We start from the raw sequence: 20,116 nt of genomic DNA on the forward strand, positions 1-20,116 counted from the left end.
CTGAGGCAGGAGGATTGCTTGAGACCAGGAGGTAGAAGCTGCAGTGAGTTAGTCGTGTTCCTGCCATTGCACTCTGGGCTGGGCAAGAGAGAGAGACCGTGGTTTTGTTTGTTTTAAAAAAAGAAGAAAGAAAGAAAAAAGAGAAAGAAAAAAATCTAGTTACATGTTTATAAAAAAAGAAAAGCCAGGGCTGCATAGATAGGAGTTCAATTAAAAAGGTTAATATTGCTGGCACTTTTATGTTTCCTATAAGACTCTATGTTCCTGCCACTGCAATCTGGGCTGGGCAACAGAGTGAGACCGTGTCTTTAAAACGAAAAAAAAAAAAAAAAAGAGAGACAAAATAAAAACTAGTTACATTGTAATGAAAAAAGAAAAACCAGGGCTGCATAGATACGAGATCAATTAAAAAGGTCAATACTGCTGGCACTCCATGTTTCCTATAAGACAGAATGTATAAATATAATAACAAAGGTGTTAAGAATCTGTAATCAAGGCTTCTAATCCATAGTTCAAACTGCATTATTAACAGAAAGAACCTGAATTTCAAAGTTCTAGGCTCTCAGTTAAAGACGCCACTGGTCTCTTTTTCGTTTTATTTTTCCTGCTTTCTGCTTATTATCTAAAAGCAAAGTGTCAACTTTTGCAAATAAGCTTAAAGAAAATTTAATTTTTTTTCACATAACTTGTTTTTCATACTACCTTGACACAAGATATTTAATAATGAAAGATAAAGACAATTCATTAATATGTAAAGGATTTGACAAACAACATACACATGTAAAATATGCTATGCATTAATATTGAATTGTAAACACCATTTATGATTTGTTATAGATGAAACTGTTTAATTTTCAATGACATGGAGGCACATCTTTAATGATCACTACTTAACAATGTGAATGGTAACTAACATGTTCAAAGTAAATTAAAAAGAAAAATGCATTAATAAAAGGCAGAATTTAAATAGCAATGTCACCAATATCTCATTTATTTAGAATGTGATATACACCTTGAATGCATTAAGTGTATAAAAATGTAATGCAATGCTGATTATTACAACTCACATTTGGTATCTGCATTAAATAGAACAACAGGAAAATAAAACAGAAAATTGAAAAAGCATACATAGCTGCTTCTGAGAAAGGGGACTAAGAGATCTAGGGTGGTAAGGAAACATTTTTATCATTATATGCTCTTGTATAAAATTTGTTTTAACCATTTGCATGTATAACTTTTTCAATCAAAAAACAATGGGCTACTGAAAGATTTAAAAAAAGAACATAAATGTTCAAATAAACAAACAAGTAATATATAGCTAATAGAAAGGTACAAGTTGTCAATGGAAAAAAGTGAAATGGTATCCAAAAGATGATGATATTAACAGGCCAACTGAGGCATGAATTTGACTCTGAATTCCAATATTATTTTGTATTCACCAATGTAAAGATTTTTCTATGAAACAAGGGCATAATTTTTGTAACATATATTTTTTAAAAAAGAAAATGTTGACCTTTAATAGCTAAATATTAAAGAGAACATAGAAACATACAGCGAAGTCAAAGTTTATTAAAACAAATACAGTTATTAGAAATTCCTAGGTATCTTTACATAAGAAATAATTTTTAAGGTTGACAAACCCCCATTGATAACAACAACAAATATAATAAAATCTAGGCTGCTTTCAAGTTTTCAAATCACATTCATTGCACTCTTAAGAGTGCTTTTCTAATAATTGGATCTAATCTAGTTCATTTATCATTTACCAATTAGTCAAGAACCCAAGCTTGCACATAAAAGTAAATAATTATTAGGTTTAGGCATCAAGTGTCTATGCAATACCAATATTTTTTTATTTATGTCTATGTTCACCCCTTGTAATGTCCAACATTTTGACAGTGTGGTGCTGATGAGTAGAAGACTGAGGCAGACCAAGGAAACCTGCGAGTTCCACACTGCATTTGAATGAAGTTCACTGTGCCTTTAGTATTTTGTGTAAAGCTAACTTACAGAACATAGCCACAGGCAACAAGTACTTCACAATACATAAAGTTCTGAAGATGAAATAATTCAAGATCCATCATTTCAATTGAGGACTCTGAGGTCAAAATACTGGTGTGGTGAGAAAGGTAGTAGATTAAAGGTCAGATGTCTTGGTTTCCAATCCCAGTTCCTCGTAACTGTTGTATAATCTAAGACCAGTCACTATAAGACCAGTTCCCACTGTATAATAGTCGTCCCTGGGAAAAAGCACTAAATTGTGTAAAAGTACTTTGCACACTATAATGTAAGACAGATAAAACTGTTGTTAAAAATTATGATGTGCTCTCTCCCCATATACAGAAATAGTTATAGAAGCATAATTATAACCTACATAAGGGGTTCTCAACCTTGACTGCCTACTAGAATAACCTGGGAATTTTTAATTTTTAAAAGCAGATTAAACTAAATTTGATTTAAACTGTAAATGCCTGGGTCCTACCACAAACACATAAAATGGAATCTCTCAGGGTGTGACCCAGGGTCTGCAGATAATCCTAACGTGCAACTGGGGCTGAGCAGTACTAGCCACTCCTCCTAATTATGATAAAGCCCCATCTGAATTATTTTTTAAAATCTGTTTCGGACTATCCAAATCTTTGTTCTCATTATAGTAAAGTAACATCAAGAGTTAATAGCTACCAATAAGAGTATTTTGGCTAAAACTAAATATTCACCACAAGGGGGAGTAGGTGGATCAGTCATTAGGTTTCTATGAAACTAATATAAAGTCAATGAGAATTAAAATATAAATATAAAAGGATCTTTCAATAAATTACAATGATATTTTATTACTAATTTTAGTTAGATAAAATAAGGTATCTTTATAAAGATTTATAAACAACTTTGTAAGTATTCAGGGAGAGTAACGGGTAAAAAGTCGACAGGAATAGGTTTCACTCTTTCTTTTCCCAAATATCCTGTGGTATAATGCACAAAAATAAAACAGACCAAAGGTGAATAAAGGAAAAAGGAAGAAAGCAATCAGCGAAAGGCGAAGTAATCATTGCCCAGACGATTAAGAGAAGCTGTTCTAACATATTCCAAACACTTATTAAGATATATTTAATTATTTAATTTCTTATTTCTCCCATCCAACTATATCACATTGGGGAAAACATCAAACACTATCAAATTTGTCCTGAGTCTTGCCATGTTAGCTGAACCACTCTGAAGCTAATAAGATTAGACCTTGTTCTTTGCTCTCCAGTTCTGAAGAAGGCATCATGAAACAAGTCCTGGAATTTACCAGAAACAAGTTCTAGTCCCTCAGGCTCCTCTCAGTCTATGGCTATGTATATGCTACTCTATTTTATCACAGATGAATCTTAGAAATATGTTTACATAAGATCTCAAAGTGTTGGTTTGTTGGTTTCACAGTTACAAAGAACGGAACCAAGGCCCTAAGTAAACCATATCTCTAAAATGTCGAAATATCAAGAACAGATGTCACAATTAGTTCATTTACATATTTCTATACAATGTGCTAATATTCAAGACTAACAGGTCAAGAACAACCTATGACTATACCTCATTGTGTGCAATGGAATATTAAAATAGAGATTAAATTTCTAACAAAGCAAATTCAATAAGCTGAGAAAAAAATCTGTTAAGGTATATTACAGAATAGTTTAAAAAGCTAATTTAAACAGCTTCAGATTTTGACTCAAATTCTGTTTTTTTTTTTTTTTTGAGATGGGAGTTTTGCTCTTATTGCCCAGGCTGGAGTGCAATGGCACGACCTTGGCTCACCACAACCTCCGCCTCCCGGGTTCAAGTGATTCTCCTGCCTCAGCCTCCCAAGTAGCTTACAGGCATGAGCCACCACACCCGGCTAGTCTCGTATTTTTAGTAGGCACGGGGTTTCTCCATGTTGGTCAGGCTGGTCTCGAAGTCCTGACCTCAGGTGATCCGCCCGCCTTGGCCTCCCAAAGAGCTGGGATTACAGGCATGAGACACCGCGCCCAGCCTCAAATTTTTCTTAATGCAATCATTTTCCCTGGAAGACATTTTCATCAGCTCTTTCATTCCACTGCACATCTATTTGTGAAGTACATGAAGATACCTGGGACCAACATGGTGATAGATTCACATAAATACTCAATAAATATTTACTAGACTAAATGAAGAACAGCCAATAAGATTAACACCACACTTTCTTTGCTAGTTCAGAAGCATCATGCACAATTTCAAGGGTAGGAGATGTGTCTTGAACACTTCTGTATCCTCAGCAGCTGGCACAGGGTCTAACATAATACTTCTTTAAAGAATGACAAAGTACACAAATGTAGCTACGGTCTCAAATTTAAAAGGTTCACAACGAAGACTGAAACAAATGATATCCACAAAGCATAAAAATATTTTTCATGTCTTGATTTTAAAATAGTGCCTGACCAAAAAAATATGTTAAATCTATATTATCTGATGGCAGGGAATGATGCATGCCACAGAAGTAAATGTTATTAAGTACATTCCATTCAAAATTAATTTCTTATTAATTTTAGTTGCTTGATAGAAATCTGTCAAAATTCAACAAATATCTTCCTTCTGTTTCTAAATAAATCTGCTTCTGACTCCAAGCCAACTATCATCCCTATAAAGCATTATGTACGTGCAAAAATCGCAGTGTCCTCAGAGCTCTATAAAGTTATCGTCAAAGTGGGGAGGCAACTAGGTAAAATATAGGAGAGGAAGAGAAGGAAAATATTTCAAAGTGTGCCTTTTGATACTTTTGAATTTTCAGCCCTGTGATTATGTTACCTACTCCACAAAATAAAATTAAAGAGGAGAGACTGGTACTCAGGTTTCTGCATTATGTAATTTAGAAGAAAAAAGTGCTCTTCACTAAGAAAGGAAACAGAGGAGAAAGAAGAGAATTTGTTAAACTTTTTGTCACGTGTGGAAGAGGGCAGGAAAAAAATAGTTGGGGACAGGCCTCACTTCTGGAATCTTTTGTACACTGGAGAAGAAACAGGATGCAGGCACCACATGTTTAAGAACCCAGCTTGGGAGTGCAGCTTGGAAGATCAAGAGTGTCCAGAGCTCAGGTGCCAGACCTTGGAGGCAGAAATCTATGAATCCTTTGCATGTGGATGTTACTTGAAGAAAGAAGAAAGATTCACCCTTCACTACAGGATAAAGCCAAAGTTGTTCATTCCCAAAAAAGGTCAAACTATTTATAAACATAACACATAGAGATGTGAAATCCAAGGAAACAATTTTTGGCAAGGGTGTAGGAGGGTAGACGGACTGACCCTGCAAGAGCCAAACCCAGAGAGATCGTGACGGCGGGTTCCAGACGAGACCAAGAACTGCAGCAGACCAAGCAGCCCTGCCAACTCCAGTTAACCTCTGGCTCTAACCTGACGCATTCGGTCCAACATCCAACTCAGCCTAGGGAAGACTTTGTCACAGAGAAACAAAGACAATTCCATAGGTGCCAGCTCTTACATAGGGAGATAGAGATTCACAAATTTTACACTTAAGGAAACAAATACAGAAAGGTTTAGTACTTTTCTCAAAGTAACACGCAGTCAATTCTCATTACTTACTGTATACTAGTTATGTTCTAAAAAAAATACAGCAAACAATGAATTAGCCAAAGATGAACTACTGCTCCTTAGGAAGATATGTACATAAATATATCAAATAGATTATAACATTAAATCCTGAGAACTCATCCTGTAAAGACTATATTATTTATTTTACAAAAGAAAAAATAAACTTAAGTGTTAGTGACTTGCCTGAGGCCACCCCACGAACTGTTGCCAGAATTGGGATTCAAGCCATCAACAGACCCCAGTGCAGACTGGGAGCTTGTGACATGCCTTTGGTCATCTCTGTATGACCAGAGACAAGGCAGAGAGAACTTCACTTTATCCCACCTTAGCTAGGAAGATGCAAAGCAGAAGACTCAAATTTTTTGTTCCTCTCTGCAAGCTCGCTAGTGATCATAAAAGCAGTGTGAGTTTTGATTTGGGCGGTTCAAGTAAGTATTAGTAAGTAGGTGAATTCTCGAGACAAAATTTGCAAATAGTAAGGATTGGCTGTATTTGCTACATAGACAATCTTGGTTGGGAAACAGTTAATCACAAAGATAAAACTCAAAATGCTCAGAGAACCACCTAAGCCACTTCACATCACTGGAGAAATTTCTTCCTAACTTCTAAGAATAGTATGAAAAAATATAACCAGAAGAAATTACTATGAAAACTCTGTAAAACCTGTATTGCTTCCTAATATTTATTATTTTTATTATTTACTATTACCCTGTAATCAGCAGTAATATTATCCATAAACACAAAATCACCTGGATGTTGATTTTAAGAGTTAGCATCAATGAAAGAGGTGGTTGTCAGTAATGACTTCTACTCCACAACCAGTGTAAGTGAGAGGGGAAAAAAAAAAAAAAATCTAAGAAACAGAACAGTGGTGGCAACTCCATATAGAGCACAAGGGCAGAAAAAAGATGCCCAGAAGCCTAACTAGGACTAAGAAGTAATAGTTCAAATAGTTAAGAGTTTCATGAATTTCAGAGAATGTGATTAGCCTAAAATAAAAGGTTGTTTTCAAAACAGATTTGCTCGCAGAGCCCCAAATAAATCACATATCAAGAACAGATGGGCCAGGCGCAGTGGCTCACGCCTGTAATCCCAGCACTTTGGGAGCCCAAGGCGGGCAGATCACAAGGTAAGGAGATCGAGACCATCTTGCCCAACATGGTGAAACCCCATCTCTACTAAAAATACAAAAATTAGCTGGGCATGGTGGCACATGCCTGCAATCCCAGCTACTTAGGAGGATGAGGTAGGAGAATTGCTTGAACTTGGGAGGCAGAGGTTGCAGTGAGTGGAGATGGCACCACTGCACTCCAGCCTGGGCTCTGACAGAGCAAGACTTGTCTCAAAAAAAAAAAAAAAAAAAAAAGGCCAGGCCCGGTGGCTCACGCCTATAATCCAAGCACTTTGAGAGGCTGAGGAGAGTGGATCACCCGAAGTCGGGAGTTCGAGACCAGCCTGACCAACATGGAGAAACCCTGTCTCTACTAAAAATACAAATTAGCCAGTCGTGGTGACACATGTCTGTAATCCCAGCTACTAGGGAGGCTGAGGCAGAATAGCTTGAACGTGGGAGGCAGAGGTTGCGGTGAGCCGAGATCACGCCATCGCACTCCAGCCTGGGCAACAAGAGTGAAACTCCATCTCAAAAAAAAAAACAAAAAAAATATACTTTATAATTCCTAAAAAGAAAAAAAAAAAAAAAAACAGAGCGAGGCATGGTGGCTCACACCTGTAATCCCAGCACTCTGGGAGGCCAAAGTGGGCAGAACACTTGAGGTCAGGAATTCAAAACCAGCCTGGCCAACATGGCAAAACCCCGTCTTTAATACAAAAAAAAAAAAAAATTAGCCAAGCGTGGTGACGCACACATTTAGTTCTAGCTACTCAGGAGGCTGAGGCAGGAGAATCAACTGAACCTGGGAGGCACAGGCTGCAGTGAGCTGAGATCGTGTCACTGCACTCCAGCCTGGGCAACAGGGTGAGACTATGTCTCAAAAAAAAAAAAAAAAAAAAAAATTCCTTTAAAAAAAAAAGTGTAACAGAGTATAGAGAAGAAACTGAGGTTTGGTTTGATGCATAAAACAGAGTATATCTTATACAGAAACCTTGATACCTGCAGAATGTGTTTTTTGTTTGTTTTTGAGATGGAGTCTCGCCCTGTTGCCCAGGCTGGAGTACAGTGGCACGGCTCACTGCAAGCTCCGCCTCCCGGGTTCACACCATTCTCCTGCCACAGCCTCCCGAGCAGCTGCCACTACAGGCGCCCGCCACAATGCCTGGCTAATTTTTTTGTGTGTGTGTATTATTAGTAGAGATGGGGTTTCACCGTGTTAGCCAGGATGGTCTCAATCTCCTGACCTTGTAATCCACCTGCCTCGGCCTCCCAAAGTGCTCGGATTACAGACTAAGCCACCGCACCTGGCCCAGAATGTGTTTTATCTTACCAAGAAGAATGAGAGGTGAGGGACGGGGGAACTGACCACCCTGGATCTCCCTAATCTTTTGGCCTAAAGTAAGCTACTAAAGAACATTCTTTAAGAGGCACTTAAAAGAGCATGAGAAAACATCTGAAAATTATATTTGTGACAAAGACTTATATCCAAAATATATAAAGAATACTAACAACTCAATAATCAACAACTCAATTAAAAAACACGAAAAAATTTGACTAGTCATGTCACCAAAAAAATATACAAATGGCCCATAAGCACATGAACAGCTGTTCCATATCATTAGTCATTAGGGAAGAGCAAATTAAAACCACAATGAAATACTACTTTATATCCACTAATACGGCTTTTTAAAAAACAAAGTAACAAGTATTAGTGAGGATGTGAATAAACTAGAACCTCATATAATGTTGGTGGGAATGGAAAATGGTGCAGCCACTCTGGTAAACACTTTGTTGGTCTCTTAAAAACATAAATTTACCATACAGGTCAGCAATTCTACTCTTTAAGAATCTACCTAAGAATGAAAATGTATATCCACACAAAGATTTGTACCTAAATGCTCATAATGGCATTATGCATAATGGTCAAAAACTAGTAACTCAAATGTCCATTAACTGGTGAATGGATAAACAAAATGTAGTGTATACCTATATGATGAAACAGCATTCAGCCATAAAAAGGAATAAAGTACTCAGACATGCTACAGCATGGATGAACCCTGAAAATTAATGCTAAGTGAAAGAAGCTGGATTCAGAAAACCATATATTGTATGATTTCATTTATATGAAATTTCCAGAAAGGACAAACCTATAGAGACAGAAAGTAGGTAACTGGTTGTCAGGGACTAGCTGAGTACTGGGAGTGGATGCAACTAGGCATGGGGAATAATCTTTTTAGCACGTTGGAAGTATCCTCAAACTGGATTGAAAATCATTGAATTGTACTCTTAAATGAGTAAACTTGATGGTATGTCAATCACACCTCATTAGAGGCAGAGTGAGCAAGAGAGAACATGCATAAGCACGCAGGCAAAAGAGAGAAACCACGAGCACTGAGGTCAAAGGCAATATAGGTTAGCTGAATAAGGACCATTTAACGTCCCATGACAAAGAGAGAAAGAGTGTAGAAGTCAAACATGACGGCAGCAGATAGCTTAACTAATGCTTCTGAACAATATGGCAACTGCAGTAAGTTTCCTGATTATCAACTGTTTCATCTTTAGGAATGAATGTTGTAGCAGCAAGATAGTGGCATCCACAGTGCTGGATGGCACTGGCAGTCTCCCCAGAGTCACTCCTATTAACTAGGGAACTAGGCAAGAGACAAAGAGGAAGTCATTAGGTGGGATGAATCTGTATATGTTTTATAAGATACCTAGAATTTTTATATTATGGGTTATACAAGAAAATGAAAATGAATCCCTAAGTAAAAAGGATAAGGATTCAGAATCCCTACCTGAATCACAAAGAGTTTATCAGAAACTTGCCTTCGTGGTTCTGATACTCAATTCAGTTATGGAAAGCAGAGGTAAAACACAGGACGTGGGAGGCTGCTTTATTTGCATCCTGTTTTTCAATGGAATTCCCTGAGAATGAAACGACAGTACTGAGAGGAGAATCAACTAAGCACTAAATCTTTACGAAAACCCTTAGTTCAAGGAAAATATTTAAGGAGAAGCAAACAGGACATGAAGAATTATCTTCAATTTGAAATTCAAAAACGTGTCTCAATGAGACATCTCAGGAGTTGGAGTGATCTATTCTCCACTGTCTTCGATAAAAGTAAATTTATGAATAATTCCCTGAAGTGTGCTTTAATCCTAAGAAATTTTCTGAAGAAAACCCAATACAAAAATTAACCATGGGTGTTGGTACTACCAGCTACTCAGGAGGCTGAGGCGGGAGAATCACTTGAGCCCAGTAGATCAAAGCTGCAGTGAGCCAAGACCGTGTCACGACACTCCAGCCTGGGCAAGAGAGTGAGACTCTACCTAAAAATAAATGAATAAATTAATAATAATAATAAAAGAAAAACCTAACTTACTCCCACTAAATTTGTGTTTCTGGATTTGTGATTCTGGAGTGAAGTGGAAATTCCCCAAGGAGTATCTTCTTTAACTGTGTTACCAAATCACAGATGCCCCACTCTCACTGAATTTGTGTTTCTGGATTTGTGTTTCTGGAGTAAAGTGGAAATTCCCCAAGGGGTATCTTCCTTAACTATGTTACCAAATCACAGATACCCCGCTCTCCCTGCTTTGGCCGGGACTCCTCCAGAGTTTACTACTAAATATGTAGTACCCATAGGACCCACTGTCTATGGGGAGCACCTGTTATCCCTATCTTGTGAGCGGAAAAGAAAAATGGATGAGCCATAGTGTTATAGTTTTTTGTTTTTAATAAAGAAAGAACTTCTGTTAATAAGGTGGCTGTGAAACAGTGGAGCCAAATTTGATTCACCATACTCAATAATCACAGGGAGCATGTGAGCATCCTCCTCTGGATCCAGTTCTAAGTGATTTTTATGGATGTATACCTTCCCCTCCATGACATAAAACACACACAAAACACAAACTAAAACAAACTAAAAACAGAGAGCAGGGTAAAAAAAGATAAAGCTTCCTCAGAAGGCTGGTGAATTTAAGACTTATTAGCTGTAATCATAGTTTTACAGACTGTTGTTTCTGCTTCTCCTTCTGTATCTTTCTCACCAAAGGAGTATTCCTAATCAAAACGAGAACAACTATATCTTGGTCTTAACTTAGCAGGATCACACAAAGATAAATACTGGAATAGTATCCAGGAGCCATTGCCATATATGTAACTAAAGATCCATGACTCCCTAGAGCTTTGTAACAGGAGGAAACTATCTAGTGCATTGTAGACCATTTACACAATGGTCTCTTTCCCCACATTGCCCATGTCATGATTAAAAGACATTCATGATACAGTAAGTTTGACATCTGCCTACAGTGCCATCTGGCCACAGAGTTCTAATCTCTTGGAGCCTGGGACTAAGGCAATGAGTCTAAGAAGGCAACCTCACTGCTGGCAAGATTGCAAATTATGATGCATACCTCCACCATCCCAAGTTTGGCTAGACTGACCTTCCTCAGCATGAGCCAGTTGGCACATACTAGAGAAGGGGAAGACAGAATAAACACGCACTTTCAGGCTGGCCAAACATGGTATAAGGCTTGGACTCCAGCCCAGAGTTGCCAGAGCTGGTTAAGAAATGTTCAAGGACAGCAATTCCCTTTTTTTTTTTTTTTTTTAAAAGAAGCAGCTCTCCCTACTCTCACCTCTGGATTTTGCAGACTGTCTCAAACCCTAGAGATTCCTTTTTCAATGAAACTGGTGATAGAAGTGACAGATATCTGGAAGTTCCAACCTGTTAAGAAATTCCTGTCTCAGGACAGGGAGGAGCGTCAAATTTAAATGTAAGCTTCTAAATTTATCTTTATCGATGAAAATTAATAATTTCCTATCACTTTTGAACAAGTTCTTATACATTAGGAACTAACCCAGTTGCGGAATGAAAGGCTTCCATCCCCACTCTTTTAAACGAAACAGATGGGAGGTCCCATGACTAATAGAGTAAGGAACTAGCTAGTGTGTAGGGAGGAAATTTCAGACCTGACTATACCTTAAAAGTCATAATGTGACCACATAATTTATTGTCCAAACTGAGACACTTCGAGGAATGAAAGGACATTATTAATACTGACACTAGGATAACAGAGATAAAGTAGAACTGTCCCAGCACACTGGAACGTAGAGTCACCCTACTAGAGGATATGTCATTCTCTATTTAAAATTCTTCAATGATTCCCCATCACTTTAGAATGAATTTTACACCACATTCTCATCCTTATTAACTTAGGGATATACCTCAACTATAGTACCTATCAGACTAGATGAAGGCTGTTGATTTTCTTATGTCTTCTCACACCCCACCCCCCTAAATAATGCTCTATTTTAACGTATGCCACACAGTAGCGGCCGGTGAATATGGCAGCTGAACTAAATGGCTTGGTAAACTTCACGGTTGGTCATCCTCCATCCAACATAATGTCTTACCGCAGATTTTCCTCCACCCATGTGTCTTCCACCTATATTCCGTATTATCCAGTTGTCACTTCCTAGATATGTGACTTTCAGGCAAGTTATTTAACCTCCCTGTGCCTTCGTTTACTTGCCCATATAAAAGGATTAATAATAGTCTGTACTTCAAAGGAGTATTAGGAACACTGAATGAGTTAATACACACACACTGCTTTAAACAATACCTAGCATTTAACACCCAGTAAGCTCTTTGAGGGCAGAAATCTTAGTCCCTTTTGATCATTGGCATATGCACATGCCAGGAACAATGCTTGGCAGAGCAAACATTCATTAAGTATGCTGAAAGCTTAATGAACATATACTTCTTTCTTCTCTATTTTTCTCCAACCCCTTGCTTTACCCTAACAGTGACACATCTTATATATCCCACATTCTCCTGTCTCTCTAACAAAAACCTGGCACAATGCTCTTAAATAACCATCAAACTTTATATGCCAGAAGACAGAACACTCTACCTGAAATAGATTAAATACTACTCCTGAGTTTCCTGCCTACCAGCGCTTGACTTTAAGTACAGACAATGACTAACAGAGAACAGTTAGTTCCCAGAGCTACTGTAAGTTGAGGTAAGGACTGGGAATGAAAAAAGATTACTACTACTTTGTGTTTTCACATCTAAGTAAGGAAGATACCTACACTGAGTATACACATTCAAACATACTGTACACAAAGTTACAACTCCTATAAATCATAAACCATAATACAAAATGGCTTATTTTTTAAAATAGAATTTTACAAAAATAAAATTACCTAAAATTAAGCCCACCATTGTACTTAAATATCCGGTTCCACTTCCCAGGTTAAGAAAAGACAATCCTGGTTGAAGTTTCAATGCTTCCATAACTTCAGAATAAATGCAAGGTGCTGACAAGTGGATGTTTCCATGCTTCCAGGCTAAGTCTTTGTAAGCATTGTCTCTGTAGCCTTCCAAATAGTAATCTCCACGATCAATCGCTCTGAAGGCTTGCTCCACTCTTTCAGTACGAATATACTGAGCTTCTTTTAAATTATCAATTAAGTCATCATTATCTTCCCCAGCACTCACAGCTCCTCCCATGATAGTATTCAAATCAAATCATAAATTTAAAAATGAAATAAAATTAGTAGAAATGGCTTCCAATATTGCACTTGATTTCCAAAATAAATTAATCCTGGAAGGGAAGAACAAAAATAAACAGGTTTAAATTAATGCTCAAAAGCAAAATAACTTGTTTATTAAATGTATGTCATTATAATTAACTACCATTTCTCATGGAAATATTCTGCTCCAGCATAGTGTTGAACTCCTTCTTAACTATATTATTTTATTTAATTCATATAGTAACCACAAAAAGTAACTTATATGATTTCATCTGTACAGATGGGAAAACTGGAACACAAGGAAGTGAAGTAAGTCACCTAGTACCGTGAAGCCCATTACGGTTGCCACTAGTCACACATGGCTACCTAAGATCTAAATTGATAAAACTTAAATACAATTTAAAATTCCATTAGTCAACCTACCTGTATTTTAAGTGTTTAATAGCTACTTGCAGCGAGTGGCTACCATACTGGACAGTGCTGCTCTGCAAAGTGACACTGTCAAGATTGGTCTTAGGTCTTTAGAGTCAGAAACCATGTTTTGTTTTGTTTTTTTTAAGATAGGGTCTCACTCTGTCACCCAGGCTGGAGTACAGTGGCATGATCTTGGATCATCCCCTCCCGGGCTCAAGTAATCCTCCCACCTCAGCCTCCCAAGTAGCTAGGATTACAGGTGCATGCCACCACGCTCAGCTAATTTTTGTATTTTTTTGGTAGAGACAGGGTTTCACCATGTTGCCCAAACTAGTCTCAAACTCCTGAGCTCAAGAGATCCGTCTGCCTTGGCCTCACAAAGTGCTGGGATAACAGGCGTGAACCACTGTGCCCGACCTCCATGCTCTTAATCACTGAGCCACACTGGCTTCTTTATAGTACAGTACAGTACAGTACAGTATAAATTTTAAAAATTAGTTGATTTTAAATTCCTGAACTTAAAAACCACAATTCAAAAATGCACTACATAAATTTAAAATGTTAACACACAGAATAACATACTACTCGAAACACTGAACATAAAATGCAAAATAAACCCCACTCATGTTTATTAATGCGCTTGTGTGCTGACTGTTTTGTTTAGTAAACCTTGTTGTGACAGAAACCACAAATTTTATTAATAACTTCAATAGTCCAAGCACTAGAACATGTTTTATACACATACACACATACACACACACACACACACACACACACACACTGAACTTCTTTAACAGATTTAACTCAGCATCTGAATGGAAATGTAAGTGCAATTTGAGAAAACTAAAAAAATTTCAAAACGTAATACTGAATATACAATTTAAGCTTTATTCAACTATAGCTAGTAAGTTAATATATCAATTTCTGAATTAATAAATCAGTAGAGGAGAAAGTATGAAATGAAATACCCATGGCCAGTAACAAGAGTTATGACAGTTAACTCTGGCAAGGCTGTACTCCAACTCTTGACCATACAGAAGTATACCAATTAGGGTCTCAAGTATCCCCAAGGTCCTCAGGCCCCTGGCACCACTGGGGCAGCTCCCCTAACAGAGCCTATCATATTGTCTTTGTCTGTGTCCACTTTGTCCTTTCCTACAATTGCCTTAAGAACTTTTGGAGTAGAGGAAATACTGTGAATTCACATTTAATTCATTCAAACTCACTTACAAAAAGTTGCCTGGCTCTAGCACCTTCAGTCCTCAAAAATACATATAAGTACAAAGGCTTACAGCACCCTTCTCCTCAATGAATATATTTTGTAGAATGTGGCGCAATAGGAGATGTCAATTCACTATTCCTTCAACAGGTCTTAGCTGTGGCATCTCAACTTGCTGAGTCCAATTGTAGCATTTCAATACTTTTTTTTTTTTTTTAATAACATGGCCTTTAAGCACAAATCAACTTTTTCATCTAGCACTCAGAGTGAATCTCTTCCTAAGGTGAAAGAAAAAATGGTTATATTACACTAGGAGACAGTCTCTGTCAGTACCCAGTGTGGCATTTGCCTAAGGATTTCATAAGCATAATTCTGACTACAAAGATATTTGGCAAATTGCTGTACCATAAATGCCAAAATTTACTAAAAAATTATTCCCTTTGAGTGGGCTCTAGGGCTTAAGAAGAAGGATCTGACCCTCCTTAGGTCCTTCTGAATTCCATTCAATTCAAAATTATCATAGCAAAACAATTATCATAGCAAAACAATCAATCAAATATGGTCTTTACTACACAGCTCACATTTTTGGTGAGAAAAAGGCAAGAAGAATAATGAAATAAATAAGAACTACCACCATTTACTGACAGACACTGTACTCAGTGTATTTGCAGCTCACTAAAAATTACTATAAGCCAGGCCAGGCGCGGTGGCTCACGCCTGTAATGCCAGCACTTTGGGAAGTCAAGGTGGGTGGGTGGATCACCTGAGGCCAGGAGTTCAAGACCAGCCTGGCCAGCATGGCGAAATCCTGCCTCTATTAAAAATACAAAACTTAGCCAGATGCGGTGGCTCACACCTGTAATCCCAGCACTTTGCGAGGTCGAGGCGGGCAGATCACTTGAGGTCAGGAGTTCAAGATCAGCTTGGCCAACATGGTGAAACCCTGTCTCCACTAAAAATACAAAAAAAAATTTAGCTGGGTGTGGTGGCACACAGCTGTAGTCCCAGCTACTTGGGAAGCTGAGCCAGGAGAATTGCTTGAACTTGGGAGGCAGAGATTGCAGTGAGCTGAGTTTGCACCACTGCACTCCAGTCTGGGCGACAGTGAGATACCCTCTCAAAAAAAAAAAAAAAAAAAAAAAAAATTATCCAATCAAATGACTGCATAGATTTTTAAAAACAATGACTGAATGGATTAGAAAAGCAAGATCCAACAATATGCTGCCTATAAAAGACTCACTTTAGCCTTAGGACACACACAGACTGAGAATAAAGTTATGAAAAATGATAACCAAAAGAGAGCAGGGATGACTGTACTTCCATCAGACAAAATAGACTTTAGGTCAAAAACTGTAAAAAGAGACAAGCAAAGAAGGACATTATTTCATGTTCTGTTCAAGAGAAGAGAACAATTTTAAATATATATACAGTCAATATTGGAGCACCTAAATATATAAAGCAAATATTAATAGATCTGAAGGATGAGATCGACTGAAATACAATAATGGCAGAGGACTTCAAACTCCACGTTCAACAACGGACATATCATCCAGACAGAAACAGTGGACTTGAACAACGCTTTAGACCAAATGGACCTAAAAGACATATAAAACATTCTATCCAACAGCAACTGAAATGAGTATTCCCCAGGATATATTACATGTTTGTCTACAAAATAAGTGTCTATGAATTTAAGACTGAAATTATACCAAATATCTTTTCTACTCGTAATGGAATGAAACCAGAAACCAGTAACAGGAGGACTTTTGGGACATTCACAAACACACAGAAATAAACAATATGCTCCTGAAAAACCAATTGGTCAAAGAAATTTAAAAAGAAAAAAAAAGATATCTTGAGACAAATGAAAATGGAAACATAACATACCATAACTTATGAGACGCATCAAAAGCAGTTCTAAAAGGGAAGTTTACAGCAATAAATGCCTGTATCAAAAGAAAGTAAAGATTTCAAATAAATTCAAGAAACTAGAGAAAAAAGAACCAGTTAAACCCCAATTAGCAGAAAGAATGAGACAAGATTCAGAACAGAAGTAGATAAAATAGAGAACAGAAAGAAAACAGGAAAGATCAGTGAAACTAAGAGTTGGTTCTTTAAAAAGATAAACAAAATAAAAAAACCTTTAGCAAACTAAGAAAAAAAGAAGGCTCTAACAATAAAGTCAGAAATGAAAGAGGAGATATCACAACTCAGAAGATAAGAGACTATGAACAATTATCCACCAACAAATTGGATAACCTAGAATAAATTCCTGGAAATGTACAACCTACCCAAGTTGAATCAAGAAGGAACAGAAAATCTGAACAGACCAATAACAAACAAGAAGACTGAATCAATAATTAAGAAATCTCCCATCAAAGAAAAGCTCAGCACCAGATGCCTCAAGGTGGAATTAGGCCAAACATTTAAAGAACTAATACCAATTCCTTCTCAAATCTTTCCAAAAAATCAAAGTGAAGAGAATACCTACAAACTCCACTTACGAGGCCAGTATTGCTCTGACACCAAAGCTAGACAAGGACACTACAAGAAAAGAAAATAACGGCTAATATGCCTGATGACATATCTGCAAAAATCCTTAACAAAATACTAGCAAACCAAATTCAACAGAACATTAAAAGGATCACTCACCACCAAGTGAGACTGATCCCTGAAATACAAGGATTGTTGAATATACACAAATCAATAATGTAATGGATGTACCATATTAACAGAATGAGGACAAAAACCCTATGATCATTTCAATAGATGCAGAAAAAGCAGTTAACAAAAATTCAATATCCTTTCATAATAAAAACTCTCAATAAATTGGACACAGAGGGAAGATACCTCAACATAATAAAGGCTATGTATGAAAATCCCACAACAAACATACTCAATGATGAAAAGTTGAAAGGTTTTCCACGATCAGGAATAAGGATTTCTATTCTTACTACTTCTATTCAACACAGAACAAAATTCTAGCTGGAACAATTAGACAAGAAAAAAAAATAAAGGGCATCTAAGTAGGAAAGCAAGAATTGAAAATACCTCTGTTAACTGATAACATAATCTTATATACGGAAAATTGTAAAGACCCACCAAAAAACTATTAGAACTGCTAAACAAATCAGTAAAGTTGTAGGGTACAAAATCAAGACACAAAAGTCAGTAGCATTTCTTTACACTAACAACAAATGATCTGAAAAAATAATTAAGAAATCAATCCCATTCACAACAACATAAAAAAAAAATACCTAAAAGTAAACTTTAACCCAGGAGGTGAAAGATTTGTATACTAAACACTATTAAATATTGAAAAAAATTGTAGACAACACAAATAAATGGAAAGGTATTCTATATTCATGGACTCACAGAAATAATAGTTAAAATGTCTCTACTACCAACAGTGGTTTACAGATTCAACATAATCTGTATTAAAATTCCAATGACATTTTTCACAAAAAAGGAAACAATCCTAAAATTTGTAAGGAATCATACAGGCAAAAAGAAGAAAACTAGAGGCCTTAAATTATCTGACTTCAAAATCTATTACAAAGCTATAGTAATCAAAGCAGCACGGTACTGACATAAAAACAGACAAAATGACCAATCAAAGTAGATGGAGAGACCAGAAATAAACTTCACATATTTGTGGTCAATTAATTTTCAACAAGGATACCAAGAACACACAATTAAGAAAGCACAGTCTCTTCAATAAGTGCTGCTGGGAAAACTGGATATCCACAAGCAGAAGAATGAAATTGAATCCTTATCTCACACCATATACAAAAATCAACTCAAAACAGATTAAAGATTTAAATATAAGACCTGAAACTGTGTAACTACTAGAAGAAAACATAGGGGAAATGCTACATTACATTAGTCTGGGCAAAGATTTCTTGGATATGATCCCAAAAGCACAGGCAACAAAAGCAAAAATAAACAAATGGGACTGTATCAAACTAGAAAGCTTCTGTAGAGTAAAGCTTTACTAATTGTTTACAAGCAGTAAAGTGAAGTGATAACACATATTGTAAAAAAAAAAAAAAAAAAAAAAAAAAACTGCAAACCATACATCCATACATCCGATAAAGGACTGCAACCAATACATCTGATAAGGGATTGCAAACCATACGTCTGATAAGGGATTAAGATCCAAAATATAAAATGAACTCAACTGAATAGCAAGAAAACAAATATGCCAATCAAAAAACAAACAAAAGACCTAATAAACAATTATCAAAAGAAGACATATAAACAGCCAACACATATGAAAAAAATGGTCATCACAGAAATGCAAATTAAAACCCACAATGAGTTATCACTTTACACCTGTCAGAATGGCTATTATTAAAAAAACAAAAGATAACAAGTATTGGCAAGGTTGTAGAGAAAAGAGAACCCTTGTGAACTGTTGATGGAAATGAAAATTAATACAGCTTTATGAAAAACAGTATGGCTCCTCAGAAAACTAAAATCAGAATTATCTTATGATCCAGTCAGTAATCCCGCTTCTGAGTCTATATCCAAAAAGATTGAAATTAGTATGTCAAAGGTCTATCTGCATGCCCATGTTCACTGCAGCATTATTCACAATAGCCAAGATATGTAAGAAGGCTAGGTGTCCATCATCAGAGGAATGGGTAAAGAAAATGGTGTGTGTGTGTGTGTGTGTGTGTGTGTGTAGGAATTTGAGAGAAAAGAAAAAGGTGAATACAGATTTACATTATATATTTAAAATCCATTTATATATATATAAATGGATTACTATTCAGCCTTTAAAAGAAGGGTAATTCTGTCATTTGCAATAACATGTATGAACCTGGAAGACATACTAAGTCATAAGACATACTAAGACATAAGACAGGCATGGAAAGACAAACACTACAGGATCTCACTCATGTGGAACCTAAAATGGTTGAACTTATAAAAGTAGAGCATAGAATGATCATTACCAGAGGCTGGGGCAGGAGGGTAGATGGGGGAAAGGAGAAATGCTGATCAAAGGGCACAAAGTTTCTGCCAGACAGGAGAAATACGCTTTAGTAATCTTTACAGAATGGTGACTATAATAAATCATAATGCACTGTTATCTCAAAATTGCTGAAACTGTAAACTGTAGATGTTTTCATCATAAAAAATGATAGCTTTGTGAGGCAAATTTTTTAACTGGCCTGATTTAATCATTCCACACTGTAAACATATATTGCACCCCATAAACA

At 36.7% G+C, this 20,116-nt stretch overlaps 1 protein-coding gene across 5 annotated transcripts in view; it reads right to left on the reverse strand.

Moving 5' to 3' along the window:
* Positions 1–20,116, reverse strand: part of PCMTD1 (protein-L-isoaspartate (D-aspartate) O-methyltransferase domain containing 1) — an 84,543-nt gene that overhangs the window by 29,934 nt on the left and 34,493 nt on the right. For 3 of the 5 annotated variants that reach the window (XM_003255948.4, XM_030795457.1, XM_030795458.1), the window contains exon 2: positions 12,929–13,329. The exons of the other annotated variants lie outside the window; for them this stretch is intronic. In XM_003255948.4, the coding sequence (XP_003255996.1) occupies positions 12,929–13,235 (307 nt within the window). In that variant the 5' untranslated portion in view covers positions 13,236–13,329. The remainder of the gene's footprint in view (positions 1–12,928; positions 13,330–20,116) is intronic. 5 annotated transcript variants of the gene reach the window in all.

The sequence above is a fragment of the Nomascus leucogenys genome, chromosome 16, assembly GCF_006542625.1.
Source record: "Nomascus leucogenys isolate Asia chromosome 16, Asia_NLE_v1, whole genome shotgun sequence".
NCBI lineage: Eukaryota > Metazoa > Chordata > Mammalia > Primates > Hylobatidae > Nomascus > Nomascus leucogenys.